Genomic DNA, 14,688 nt, shown 5'->3' with positions numbered 1-14,688 from the left:
GCCTGTTACCTGAATGCTGTAGGTAGAACCTGGGGTGAGGCCATTGAGCAGGGTCTCTGGTACGTCCAGGTATCTGGTCACCAGTGTGAAGCCAGGATCGGGGTAGGGACACACCTCCTTGTACCTACAAGAAGAAATCAAATCGTATCCAAGATGATCATCTAGTGACTCACATGATACATTTATGTATGGGGCAGGATTAAGGAGTCTGAGGGAAGGTAAAGGCACGTGGCGTAGCGCATTTTGTATCCTATTAGATTTCCGGTCCAAAACTGTACGTCATTGGAAGAATTGACACATACAACCTGCATCAGCCCACACAAACGAGACAGACACAAATCCTGCATCACAGTTTTGTAACTACACAACAAAGTACTACCTGATGACATAGCCAAGAACACCTTTGGCATCAGCTGGCATGGTCCAGGATATAAGAAGACCATTAGAGCCAACCCTCTCTCCTTCTAGGTCTAAGGGTGGACCTGGAGAGGAGAGTAGAGGAGAGGAGAGGAGAGGAGAGGAGAGGATATATTTGCAGCAGCGAGTTGGGCCTCCATGACACACACGTCTTTGGGCCCAGCCAATCCTGGCTGGCGTAGTGTAATTAGAGCTTCTGATGAGGTCACGCAGGAGGTGTTCCCAATATGAGACACTCACTCATGCTAATCAGAGAACCGTGGTTATGCAAATAACCCAAAGTTACTTGGAGGCCCTGTACAGAACCCCAGACCAACCGTCACTCTAAGGTGGGAAGCATTTAGCCTGCCTACGATCCCAGCAGGGCAAAATTCAAATTCCTAGGCCAGTGGTGGGAGGTACTCGTCCAGCAGCTAACTGTTTCCTATCTTGATGCCTTCTCAACTGCCACTATATCTGCACCTTCACTGGCCCTAGTAAAGATACCGCTTCAATTAAAAAAACCCTAAATGCAACAACTGTTGTGTGGTTGCTGGAATAAGTTAAAGCAGCAAGTATAATTTTACTGCTAAGGAAATGTTATTTTGAAAGTCCAGAACAACCAATTAGAACCTTTGTCTGTGAACCTGACAGAAAAAGTCGATTTTACATCTCGAAGGAGAGGCATGACAACCCCACTGATGAGCTAGTCGCCTCATCTAGGGGATAAACTACTAGAGAACATTTACTGTAGATGCAGGAAAGCAGATTTATTTAGATTTTCACCAGCAGTAAATCAATATATATACCAAATCAGGAATTAAAAAGTTACAAAATAATAATTTGGAAAGAGAGAAAGAAAGTCAGTCTCACTCTGACAGACCAAAAAGGGTCAGGGAGGAGTGAATCCAAAACCGATTCAAAAGCAATTAAAAAGAACTGGATGTGTGCAGCCTTTCTTATACCTCTCTTTCTCTCCCCCTTCACATCAGATCACAAAGAATCAACCAATCATCACATTATAGGTTAAGAGTCATCCAATAACATCAAAGTACATTTCACAATTCTTTACTCTTGACTGACTACGGTAGTCCTTATAAGTACCGGTCAACCCTAAACTTAAACCCTAACCTTAACCAACTTGCTGCCGGTTAGCCAATGGAAATTACCTAACTCCCCAAACTTTGGCAGATGTACTCTGAGGACAAAATAGTTGGCTGTCATTAGTTCCTCAATTTCCATGGTTACAGTCAGTCAGCCAGTTATTTATAATAAGGGTATTATTCATTGGAAGTTTTGGAACCAACTACACAATGATGTGCTCAACAGAAAACACTACTATGAATATCTCATCACGACTACTAAGACTGTTACAGTAACGTATATCTACGCAAATATATAAAAGACAACTACTTTATTTCAATCACAACTTGGATCAGTTTAAGATACAAATGCATCCTGCGTACTATTTGGATCTGACCACAGCATCTCATCTACACGCATTTCAGGGATTAGTGATTGTGTCTCAAGTTCCAGTTTTAGTGTAATCTTACTCATTAGCAGTTACCCAGGAGACAGCCTTCAGGATCCCTGATCCCTTAGGATCCACAATCCCCAGGTCTCCTGTAAAGTCATGTGTGGTATGCATTTGTTCATGAGCGTCCTCCTTACCTTCGGCAAGTGTGACTACATCAGCCTGCACCTCTGGGCCCACTTCACCAGCGGATTTGGCTCGGATTGCCACTGTGTACCTTGTGTAGGGGTTCAAACCAGTAACGACAAACTGCATGTCTGCTGTGCTGTGCTCATACATATATCCTAGGCAAAAGAAATGGTTAGAAATTGTGAGTATTATTGTGAATTGAGTGTGTGTTTCTGTGTGTTTGTGTGCCTGGATGACTATTACAGTTTTTTACTTTATTGGTTACTCTTCATACAAGTCTCTGCACCAACATGCAGCTTGGCACAACAGTTAATTTCATAGAAATGCTGCAGTAAAGGCTTTTTTTTTTACATACAGTAATTATAAAATAAACAAAAGGAAAAGTCATGGAAACAAAAATTCCAATTCCAGTACTGTAAAACAGTGAAATTGATGTAGTTTACAGTTGGGTAGGTCTGGATAGGTCTCAGATGAGATGGGAATCAGCTGTGGTTGGTGTCATTTACATAACTTCAATCAACAGTTTGTCACTATTTGAGATATTTCAGATATTTCAATATAATATTTGTGATTTAGCAAATTGCTGTCCACTTGAATGTTGTATGTTAGGTTTTGAACTTTAATTTACATTTTAAAAAGAGTATGTTAACATTTGCAAAATGGGCTATAGATACATGCAGTTTTGCTGGTGGTTGAATTTGAATGAGAAATGAATTCAAGAATTTTGAAAACTGTGGTCATTGAATACATTTTGTGTCAAAGCAATGAAATATCATCCACTGTTTGGTCCACATAGAGTGCTGTCGTGCTAACTGTGTGAAGAGTTTTGATAAAGTTAACTTAGTATTGTAAAAACTGTGAATAACCTGTAGGTCCATAGAGGTAGATGACGTAAGTGAATCTTCCTGTGATGACGGTGGGAGGGTCCCAGGACATGGAGATGGACTTAGATGTGATATTCCACACATTGAAGTTTTGTGCAGGGCCCTCTGGTGCTGCAGCACACACACACACACACACATCAGTGACAGAGAGCGAACTCACAACAAACAGACGTCTACAGTCAGGCTGGGAGATTTGTTGACTTTTTAGAGCCCGTCTCCATAAGTGTATGTTTGTGCTGGTGGGTGTTCATCAACTCACAGTCGTCATCTGTTCTCAGGTGCATCGTGCTGGTATGATTGTGGGCGGCACCGGCACCAGTTGCCGGGGTAACAGTGAGAACATAGGGGAAATACTTCCTGAGTTTGGTGAAGAGGAAGACAGTGTCGGTTGTGGTCTTGCTGATGGTGGTGTTGGCAGCCGCAGGCCCAGTGCTGGGGGGGATGCCGGCCTCCTGCAAGGTGAGCAGGTAGAAGGGACGACCATTTGGCTCCAGGGGAGGGTCCCAGCTGACGACGATGGCCGTGGAGCTGAAGATTTTAGCAGTCAGGTTGTGGACCCGGTCATTGGGCACTGAAGAGAGAGAAAGGTGGAACAGTGTTACTATTGCTATGTGCCACTGACAATTCTGCTTGAAAACTGTGAGCGTTTGGATTTGGCTTTATGGTGCAAGCCAGTAAATTAGGCCATCAATCAACCATACACACTCTGACACTTGAGGGAAAATGAACAGCGCACCAGCCATCATAATCATCATAATCATTATCATCATTTGTCACAAGCAGCACATCAAGTAGGCTAGAAAGATATGGAGTGACAATTCTATAGCATCACAGAAAACCCAGGATAGTGTAATAGAACAGTAGACAGTCAGAGAAACAAAATCCTATAAAGTCACCAGCCCATTCAAAGAAACACAGAGACATTTAGGAGGGGAAACTCGGAATACCGAAAACCTTTGGACTGAAAGAGGTTGAGCAGAAAATACTCATCCTGACACACCCACGTTTAGCGCTCATCCTCTCAGCCCCTCCGCTAGTCACTCAGTCTGACCAGGTGTGCAGAGAGGGCACTAAGCATCATGGTACACAAGAGTAGAAAGGGGAGTGTAGATAAGGGGGAAAGGGGAGATGACACTTGAGAGGCCCATAAGATGGATGAGTGGATGAAAGGGGCCAGGTGTGTGTGTGGGGGTCTGAGCCCAGGGCAGTGTGCCCCTGCTGGGCTTGGCTGTGCGGGAGAAGCAGGGGGCTCTGGAGGTCCGGTGCTTGGCTGAGAGTGGAGTGGCTAGAGCACAGGCAGAGATACAGTATAAGCAGCAATCATTCAGAGACAGAGAATACTTAAGCAAAATGTAAACAACATACTGTATATATACTGTATGTACTGTATATATATATATATACTGTACTGAAACTCTTTGCTATAGTTGCACTGAACAGACTCCAGGTCCTTGCAGAGAAGCTTTACCCAGAGTCACAGGCAGGGTTCAGAGCAGGGAGATCTACTACGGACATGATCTTCTCTCTGAGACAGCTGCAGGAGAAGTGCAGAGAGCAGAGAAAACCACTCTACATGGCCTTCATTGACCTCACGAAAGCTTTTGAGATTGTGAGTAGGAGCGGCCTCTTCCAGATGGTTGAACGGATAGGTTGCCCCCCAAAACTCCTCCTCCAGTCCTTCCACAGCGACATGAAAGGCACCATCCAGTTTGATGGGTCCACCTCAGACCCCTTCAAAATCTGTTGTGGTGTCAAGCAGGGATGTGTGTTGGCACCCACCTTGTTTGGGATATTCTTTTCCCTCCTCCTGCGGCAAACCTTCGGAACATCAACTGAGGGAGTCTACCTACACACAAGGACAGACGGCAAACTATTCAACCTTGCTCGACTGAAAGCCAAAACAAAGGTAAGACCACTCATCATGCGGGACATGCTGTTCGCTGATGATGCAGCAGTGGCAGCACACTCCCAGGAGCACCTGCAAACCCTCATGGACCGGTTCACCCAAGCATGCCAGGACTTCAGCCTGACCATCAGCCTGAACAAAACCAAGGCGATGGGACAGGGCACTGAAAACCCCCCCTCCATCACCATCAACAACTACACACTGGAAGCTGGAAGCATTTTCACTTACCTTGGGTCCACCATCACCAACAACCTGTCACTCGACGCTGAACTCAGCAGCTGCATCGGAAAAGCAGCCTCTACTTTTGGGAAGCTTACAGCTAGAGTATGGGATAATGGCAAACTCACAGCCCACACGAAGGTACAGGTGTACAGAGCCTGTGTCATCAGCACACTTCCACCTGCGCTGCCTGAGGCGCATACTGGGCATCACCTGGAGGGACAGGATCACAGATACAGCAGTCCTGGAGAGAGCACAGCTTCCCAGTATGTACTCTCTTCTGAGGCAGCGACGTCTCCGCTGGCTGGGCCATGTCTGGCGGATGGACGACGGACGAATCCCGAAGGACATTCTCCACGCGGAACTGTCATCTGGCAAGAGGCCAACTGGTCGCCCACAGCTACGCTATAAGGATGTCTGCAAGCAAGACCTCAAGTCCTTCAACATCAACCCTGTCACCTGGCAAGATGCCGCTCAGGACCATCTTCAATGGCAGCAGGCACTCCGCAGTGGGCTGCTGACATACGAAACCACCTTGGCTCAACACCGAGAAGCAAAGAGGACGAAGAGGAAGCAACAACAACAGGATACCACCACATCATCAACATCATCGGGGCTGGGCTACACATGTAACATCTGTGGCCGAGTCTGCCTCTCACGGATTGGACTTCACAGTCACAGCAGACGTTGTGCTAAAACCTAACTCCCAGGCACAAGAAATCTATGGTCTTCTGAGACTGCGATGCCAATGATGTGCCAAAGTTTATGGAGGCTGTCTACACCATTTTTACCAAAATCACATAAAAACAAAGAGATCAGTTTGATGCACCTTTCACCATAAAACCTCTTGCATTGAATAAGATTAAAAAGACTAATTATAACTAAACGCTATATGCAAATGTTGGTTTCCATAGGACCAAGATAAACCTAATGTGCTTAATACTTGTGCTGGTTCTGTCAGCATGAACTTTCCTTGGAGGAGGGCAGAAAACACTTCTTTTCTTTTTGTCATGAAATCATAAACGTTTCTGTACCCTCTTTCTCTCTTCACTGTGTCTAATCCGTCGCAACTTTCTTCTTGCACAGTAAAAGGAAACACAAACTGGTTGTCTCCAAGGCACAGGGTCTCAGGAAGACAACAATAGAGCCAGTTTGCTAGACTGACAGTTATCTCCTTTCACTAACAGGTGGAAAGTGATATAACTGAAGAAGATAAGACCTAAGTAAAGTTAGATTCAATCAGATGCCCTTCAAAGTTGATGGTCAATCATGACGCAATCTGAGCAGCCACCTGAAACACTGAAAACAAACCCTCCCTCTCCCTCTTCCCTTGCCCCACCCTCCTCACCATCCTCCAGCGTGGTGATGTTGAGCGGCTCGCTGCTGTAGTTGCCCGGCCCGACACGTGTGTGCGCCTGCACCATGATGCAGTAGCGTGCGTACTTCTTCAGATGTGTGATGTGGATGAAGTTGGACGGGGAGGTGAGGCTGAGGTAGTGAGTGGAGTTCCAAAGCTCCAGGCTGTAGTGGATAATGACCCCATTAGGCACCAATGGGGGCTGCCACGTCACGTTCACCTCGCTGGGACTGACCGACTCATAGGAGAGGTCATACGGAGGACTCCCTGGGACTGGAGAGGAGGCGGAACACAAGTTTTACTCAAATTTGAACAGTAGATATTGGTGATATCTGTCCACATTTGTGTATTTGTGTGCGTGGGTGCATCTATGAACATACCATCCTCTCCAGACAGCACGAGTAAAGTGTCTGAAGTTTGATTGCCATGCCCATAACGCGTGAACGCCCTGACAGACACGTTGTAATAGGAGAACGGCTTCAGGTTGGACAGAGTTACTGTGGGAGAGGAAGTGTTCACCACAGCAGAATAGGACTGGTTCTCATACAGGACCTCGTATTGCTGGATCACCCCATTGGCTTTCTCTGGTGGAAACCAGGTCAGTGTGGCAGCGGAGGGCCTGGTCTCTACCACAGTGAGGTTCTCAGGGGGCGAGTCAGGCTCTGTGAGGGAAAGGAGGACAGTGAGAATGAAGGGCGACTGGAGGGAGTGCGGCATATGTAATATTAATCAAAAGAACAACAGGTGAATCACATAGTTGATTCGCCTGTGTTTGTGCATGTGTGCAGTTTGTGTTTAGCACATACCATCTTCTGAGGTGAAAACAAAGATGTCATCTTCGTCAGACAGAGAGCTCTCTCCTACAGTTGTAGATGCAGCCACACGCAGCTTATAACCAGTATACTTGTCCAAGTCTGCAACAAGAGAAAAAACAGACATTTAGTGATAGACATATATTATGATGATTGCACGGAATTGCACAGACAGAGTGAGTGAGTAAATGAGTGAGTGAGTGCAGAGAAAGTGTACTCTACCGGTCAGCAATATGCTGGTATTGTAGACAATCCTCTGCAGAGCCTGATTACTATGGAGCTTGAGGCCATAGACAGTGTAATGTGTGATCTCTCCATTGGGGTTGAGAGGTGGGTTCCAGCTCAACAGTATGGAAGTTGAGCTAATGTTCTGATAGGATACGTCCAGCACCGAGCTAGGGACTAAACAGTACAATATTAGCGTCAGAGGTGACATCAAAAATCTGAAAAAACAAGTCTGAGATAAAAACACATATCTGAACCCTCAAGAACTATTTCAGTTCTATTTAAAGACTACTGCAATGCCTCTAGAGTATTATATTTTTTGTTGATCGTTAATGTTTATTGCAAGTGTTAACTGCCCACCCACCCTCTTCCCTCGTCTTCTCAGTGATGTTTGTGGCAGGGCCCTCTCCCACAGCGGTGGAAGCGGTGACCTTAAAGGTGTACTCAGTGAAGGGATTCAGATCTGACACCAGGTAGGACAGCTCCTTAGACCGAAAATCCACCACCTCCTCTCTCACCATAACACCTGCAGCATGCACGCAGACACAGATACACACGCACACACACACAGACACACACACACACACACACACACACACACACACACACACACAGAGGATTTATAAGAACTTGAACAGTTCAGAAATGCGGTCAGAAATGGTGGGTGTGAATGCCGGTGGAGAGGTGGTCTGGCTGAGCTCAGCTGATCTTTTACGGCGGTCTGAGCGGTCAGAGAGATCAGGAGTAAACGTACCGTCTTCATACAAACCAGTCGTATTCAGATCCTGATGGGAGGAAAAATACATTCATATGAGCAACAACAGTAGGTAAGCATGCACATTAGCAGTCTAATTTAATCCAATTGATTCTCCAGAACTGGCTCAGGCTTCGAGAATGAATTTTCAACAGTACTGAGCTGTGATAGGACAAATATATGGTACTGTAGCTATATAAAGTTATATTTCAGAGACTAAAACCTGGCCTACCGCTTCTCCAGTGAGGGTGATGTCCTGCTGCAGTGTGTCCCCAGCCAGTACCTGCAGTCTGTACTGGGTGATCATACCATTAGGCTGGGCAGGGCTTTTCCAACTCACACGGATAGAAACCGAGTCCTCAGCTATTGCCGTCAGGTTCTGCACTGCACTGGGCGCTACACACACACACACACACACATAATGTACATTATGTAAAGCATGTGTAGCATTGTAGTCATGTTTCTTAACAGTCTGAATGGCCTTCATCTGAATGTAAAAGTGATGTGTGGTATGCATTTATTTGTAGGCGTCCTCCTTACCTTCGGCAGGTGTGACTACATCAGCCCGCACCTCTGGGCCCACTTCACCAGCGGATTTGGCTCGGACTGCCACTGTGTACTTTGTGTAGGGGTTCAAACCAGTAACGACAAACTGCATGTCTGTTGTGCTGTGCTCAGACATATTTCCTAGGCAAAAAAGAAATGGAAAATTGAGAGTAATATGGTGAATTTAGTGTGTGTGTGTGTGTGTGTGTGTGTGTGTGTGTGTGTGTGTGTGAGAGTGTGTGCCTGGATGAATATTAAATAACCTGTAGGTCCATAGAGGTGGATGACGTAAGTGAATCTTCCTGTGATGATGGTGGGAGGTTCCCAGGACATGGAGATGGACTTAGATGTCATATCCCATACAGTGAGGTTTTGTGGAGGGTCCTCTGGTGCTGCAGCACACACATGAACAGACACACACACACACACACACACACACACACACACACACACACACACACAGCGGATTTTTTTCCATATATGCTGATAACCTTCAGGTTCTCATATTTATTGCTCTACCATACCAAGTCTGTTATATCTGTTATATCTGTCTATATATCTGTCATATAATCATGAGTTCACATCCTGTGACTTAAAATTATGAGTTGAAAGAACACCTTATGAAGCATTCACTTAGAGGATGGAGCATTCACTTTGAGGACATGTATGTATCTTAAGTGAATCATAGGTCAATTTCTGATTAAAAAAAAAAGAAAAACATGATCAAATTTAGTATGTAAAGATTTTGGAATTTCAATAAGGTTAAGCAGACATTCTCTATTACACATGGCAGTAGAAGTAGTATCCACTTCAAGCGTGTGTATTGCAGCTTAATGCCAAACAAACAAGAGCAACAAAAAACCTCTGCACTAGTGAAACAATAAATAACACTGAGATGCAGTTAATCAATTAATGCAATCAACTTGTAAAGACTAATCAGCATGACTAGACATTTGTTGATTGAACTTATTGTCTTAAGTTCACACAGTTTGTTTTTCTACATTATAACAATTAATGAACTTTGATCTAATTATTCAGTTTTTCAGTCAACTCACAATTATAAGGCAGCCAGGAAACTTATATTTTTAAGGTGAAGCGCCTTAATATTGTTTGCAGTGCAAAAGCGACGGCATTGTTTCCCTACATTTCTACATGCAGTTTATGTACCTGATTCTGGCATGCGGACCATAGTGGAAGCGATCTGACCTTCTCCATCGGAGGTGAAGGCAGACACTTCAAAGAGGTAGGCTGAGAAAGGCCGTAGCTGATCAACTCCTACTGATATGGGAACACTCCAGGAGGCTGCAGGGGGCACGGCGGAGAGGGTGATGGGGGGAGAAGATGCCGTTACCTCCGAGGGACTGGGTGTCCCGCGGGACAAGATATCTGCTGCGTCCTAAACACATACACAAATCAGAACCATGTAGGACAAACACAGAGGGAAAAATAAATGCACAGAAATTCAATTCACGTTATAGCCTTATATACAGTAAAGGTGTTCGGTGTAGTAATATCACAATAATAATATATATTATTATTATCATTATTATTACATATACAGAGAACATTTCACAACAACAGTTCAGTCAAGAAGAGGGAAGAGAGTATAATACGTTGCAGTGTGGTAGCGCTACAGTCATGATGTCCTCAGCGTTGATCTCCAGCATGCGGACCGTCTGTCCCGTACGGGCGTGTTTAGCTTTGACTGCAAACTTAGTGATGAGGCCATTGATGCGGTGTGGGAGGAACCAAGTGAGCACTACAAAGGTGTGGTTCTGAGCAAAAGCTGTCAGGTTCGTTACCAGGCCAGGAGCTGGAGGATTGCATGGAACACACACACGTACAGACACAAACACACACACAAACACACACCATTGTAATTTTAGAATTTGAGATCAGAATGCATGTGTGCATTTCCATGGATACCCACGGGCCTCAGCAGTCTTGATGTATAGAGGTTGGCTGAATGCTCCAGTGCCACCTTGAGTTTCTGCTGCTACCTGGAGAGAGAGAGAGAGAGAGAGAGAGAGAGAGAGAGAGAGAGAGAGAAAGGCAGGGGTTGGTAGGTATTACTTTTAATGATGAATTAACCTGCACTTGACGCACATGGCTGTGCACATGCTGAATCAATTTAAATGGAGAATAATTAATGTCAAAACCAAAACTACATCTTGATATATTTATCTTCATCTTCCATTTGCCCTTTATTACGAGCCCCTAAGGGGACATGGGCAAAAAAAAAAATCTTTAAGTTTCTGGTGTGCACCAGAAACTATCCCGTGCGCACAAGAAAATATTGCGTGCGCACAGGATCGTTTCTGGTGCGCACCAGATAGTTAGAGAAAGTTTCCCGTGCTCACAAGACAGTCTTTCAGGAAAAGAAATCTTTAAGTTTCTGGTGCACATGGAAAACTATCTGGTGCGCACGCAATACTTTCTTGTGAGCACAGTATACCTTCTCCTGCCCACGGGATAGTTTCTGGTGCGCACCAGAAAGTTAAAGATTTTTTTTTTTTTTGCCCATGTCCCCTTAGGGGCTCCGTACTTTATTCTCCTGAGACCCCTATTTTGTGTGCATTTTTATATTTTCATATGTATTATTTTTATTTTATATTTTCCTTGCTATTTGGAACCAAGCAGCACCTGATAACTATGGAAACTAAGCAACATCTTTGAAGAGTAAGTAGTTTGTGAAAAAAATGATGTCCTACAATGGGTTTACATTGCAGAATTCAATGTAACATTTTAATATTACCTTCTATTGCATAGCACAAGAAATATGCATCAATATGCATCAAATTCTTTATTTCAATGTAATAACCTTATAGTACAAAAACATAAACAACAAATAAAAACAACAGGCTAATTTTATCGCATTCAAAACTACTGTTCTATCTATATTTACAAACAGGCCCGGGACTATGGAGTCAATCCAAAAATACAGTATGTGAAACGCGAAGCTCATGATGGTCTTCAATACAGATCCTTTTTTGTATTGAATCCATAGTCCTGGGCTTTGTGTGTGTGGTTACAACTACACATATGTGGAGTTTTTCACTTTAGCATTGATGATCTTCTTGCAGTCTCCAGCACCTCCTGACTCAACAGGATGTACAGTATCTGTATATGTCTGAATATGTGTATGTGAATATGTATGTGCCTGTTACCTGAATGCTGTAGGTAGAACCTGGGGTGAGGCCATTGAGCAGGGTCTCTGGTACGTCCAGGTATCTGGTCACCAGTGTGAAGCCAGGATCGGGGTAGGGACACACCTCCTTGTACCTACAAGAAGAAATCAAATCTTATCCAAGATGATCATCTAGTGACTCACATGATACATTTATGTATGGGGCAGGATTAAGGTAGGTAAAGGCACGTGGCGTAGCACGTTTTGTATCCTATTAGATTTCCGGTCCAAAACTGTACGTCATTGGAAGAATTGACACATACAACCTGCATCAGCCCACACAAACGAGACAGACACAAATCCTGCATCACAGTTTTGTAACTACACAACAAAGTACTACCTGATGACATAGCCAAGAACACCTTTGGCATCAGCTGGCATGGTCCAGGATATAAGCAGACCACTAGAGCCAACCCTCTCTCCTTCTAGGTCTAAGGGTGGACCTGGAAGAGGACCTGGAGAGGAGAGGACAGAGGAGAGGAGAGGAGAGGAGAGGAGGGGAGAGGAGAGGGGAGGAGATTGTATAGTGTGTTTAGATAAGTATTTTACTGTAACTATCAGAGCTCAAGCAAACTGGAGTCTGAGTGGGCTAAAGCGCATCCTATGTATGTGCAGCATTATGGGTTTGAATCAAGTTGACAACCATTGTCACACACATCGTCCTGCCCCTCTCCTCCGTCTTTTGTATCCCTATACTGTATACAATAACATCAATAAAACAAATCTTTAGAAAAAAAGGACAACTATATCAGAACTCGACTGAACATAGCAACAGTGCCATTATAAGAATAGTGTTGTGATCAGTGTGATCGAGTGTGTGTGTGTATGTGTGTGTGTGAGACTGTGTGTGTGTTTAAGAACTCTGATGAATAAGGCCTCACACCACAGTGGCATTTCACTCACATTCACTGCAGACCCATTCATCCTGCAGTTCAAAAGCCCAGGCTAAAGTTACCTCAGAGGAATTAAACAGGGAAGGGAGACACACACACTTGCACGCATGTGCACCTGCATACACGCACACACACACACACACACACACACACACACACACACACATATACACACTCATCTGTTGTACTAATTCCTTTCCTCTGTGTTTGTGCGTCTGTGTGTGCATTTATGTATGTGTGCGATATACAGATACTGAATTAAACAGCAGAGGCTATGAGAATTGTTGGTGCACCCAAAACCCTTGCAAGTACAGCATACAGTACATCAATAAGAAATTTGGATCTTTTGTGTGTGCATGTCTCACCATTGTCATTGGTGTTGACTATGCGGCTGATGCTGGTGGAAGAGGCTTCAATGAAGGAGACAGCCTGGCAAACAGCAAAATCACAAAGAACAGCATCAAACTCACCAGTTATGCTACAGTAGAGTACAACATATCATTGATACCTAGCAATGACCTCTCCTGGCATTCTCAGCATTCCCCTGAAATATCTCCTTAAACTCTAGTAAATCTAAAGCCAAATGATCATGGTCAAATCTAACCCTAAAGGCACGCAGCCTTCTGATGTTCAATCCCATGCTGTGATAAATCACCTTAACCTTGCCTGAGCTAGAAACTTAAACCCCTAAACCATTACTGGCGATATGAAGTTTGGTGGTTGAAGTTGTCCTGAATGGACAGCAAGTCGCTGGTATCCACAATTGGGCGCATTTGCTTGCATTTCACCTTGTCTGTTTATGTCTACGAGAGTGATGAGCAGTCTCACCTGTTGCACCTATGCCTTGTCAGAATAGAGGGCAGTTTTTTCACCTGAGTGTATGTTGCAACATTTGCAAGTATTTATAATGTTTGAGATATGCTGCATTTCCCTGAACCTCTGACAGTAGTATACTGACTAACTTTTTTGTCCTCTCAAAAAAGAGCTTATAAACCTGTTCAACCATTTTCTTCATCTGTGCATGTCCTCTACCCATATACTGTATGTGCTGTGCATTTTATTTGGCAGCAAGTGTACCTAGTACGTGGAGGAGAGTAGTCTGACCTGTACGTGTGTGCATTCATGTATATGTGCGTGTATAACTGGGTGTAAACCCATTTATATGTGAGTGTACAGGAATGCCAGATGGTAAGTCTTAAATTCTTACCTGTGAGTGTGCCTGTCCCAAGTGCAGTATAAGCAGCAAGGTGAGAGAGAGGGCCATGCTGGATGGCAGTTAGCTTTAGTTAGACACAGCAGGGTTAGAGGCCTTGCCAGTAGAGATACATATGTACTATATTACATATAGTACATATGTTAGCGGTGGTCAACAGGTTAATCCACTGAGTTGAATAGAAGTGATTCCAAAGCTAGCAGGCTAGCTGGTTAGTGGAGGTACTGTAGGTCACAGGGTTAGTTGTCCAGGCAGTGAATGATGGAGTGTCTTGGTCTTGAGGTATTCCAAGTATTAGCAGTTAGCCAGTGAGGGCCGGAGAATGGCAGGGCAGCGGGTCGTTTCATTAACACAAAGCTAACGCTCTCCCTCCAGTCTCTCTCTCTCTAGGGAGAGCTGCTGAAGCAAATGAATGATTCAGGGTTGAGCTCATGAGGCCTGCCTAATAAATAATACTCAACTGTGTGCTATTTATGTGTGTGTGTTACATTTGGGGGTATCTGACACCTGGCAGCCAGGAAGAGCCAGTAAGGGGCGGGGCTTTGTTGAATGGGAGGAGAGGCTATACATGTGTGTGTGTGTGTGTGTATTCAGTATCATAACTCAGCTAGAAGGCCAGTGCTCTACAGTAGC

The 14,688-nt window shown here is 44.4% G+C and overlaps 1 protein-coding gene across 1 annotated transcript in view; it reads right to left on the bottom strand.

Annotated features, from left to right (window-relative positions):
• Positions 1-4,458, bottom strand: part of ptprq (protein tyrosine phosphatase receptor type Q) — a 52,568-nt gene extending 48,110 nt beyond the window's left edge. Inside the window, exons 1-7 of the mRNA XM_071529513.1 lie at positions 4,412-4,458; positions 4,143-4,228; positions 3,203-3,514; positions 2,926-3,054; positions 2,068-2,214; positions 380-482; positions 30-124 (exon numbers count right to left, since the gene is read on the bottom strand). Coding sequence (XP_071385614.1) covers positions 30-124; positions 380-482; positions 2,068-2,214; positions 2,926-3,054; positions 3,203-3,514; positions 4,143-4,228; positions 4,412-4,458 — 919 coding nt within the window. The remainder of the gene's footprint in view (positions 1-29; positions 125-379; positions 483-2,067; positions 2,215-2,925; positions 3,055-3,202; positions 3,515-4,142; positions 4,229-4,411) is intronic.
• Between the last annotated feature and the right edge of the window lie 10,230 nt (positions 4,459-14,688).

Source organism: Centroberyx affinis, unplaced genomic scaffold (assembly GCF_046629955.1).
Source record: "Centroberyx affinis isolate AG114_WGS23_722 - 3 ecotype Tasmania unplaced genomic scaffold, CSIRO-AGI_Caff_v1 ptg001797l_1, whole genome shotgun sequence".
Classification (NCBI taxonomy): domain Eukaryota; kingdom Metazoa; phylum Chordata; class Actinopteri; order Beryciformes; family Berycidae; genus Centroberyx; species Centroberyx affinis.
The sequence above is the reverse complement of the archived record's forward strand: the minus strand, read 5'-3'. Positions and strand labels throughout refer to the sequence as shown.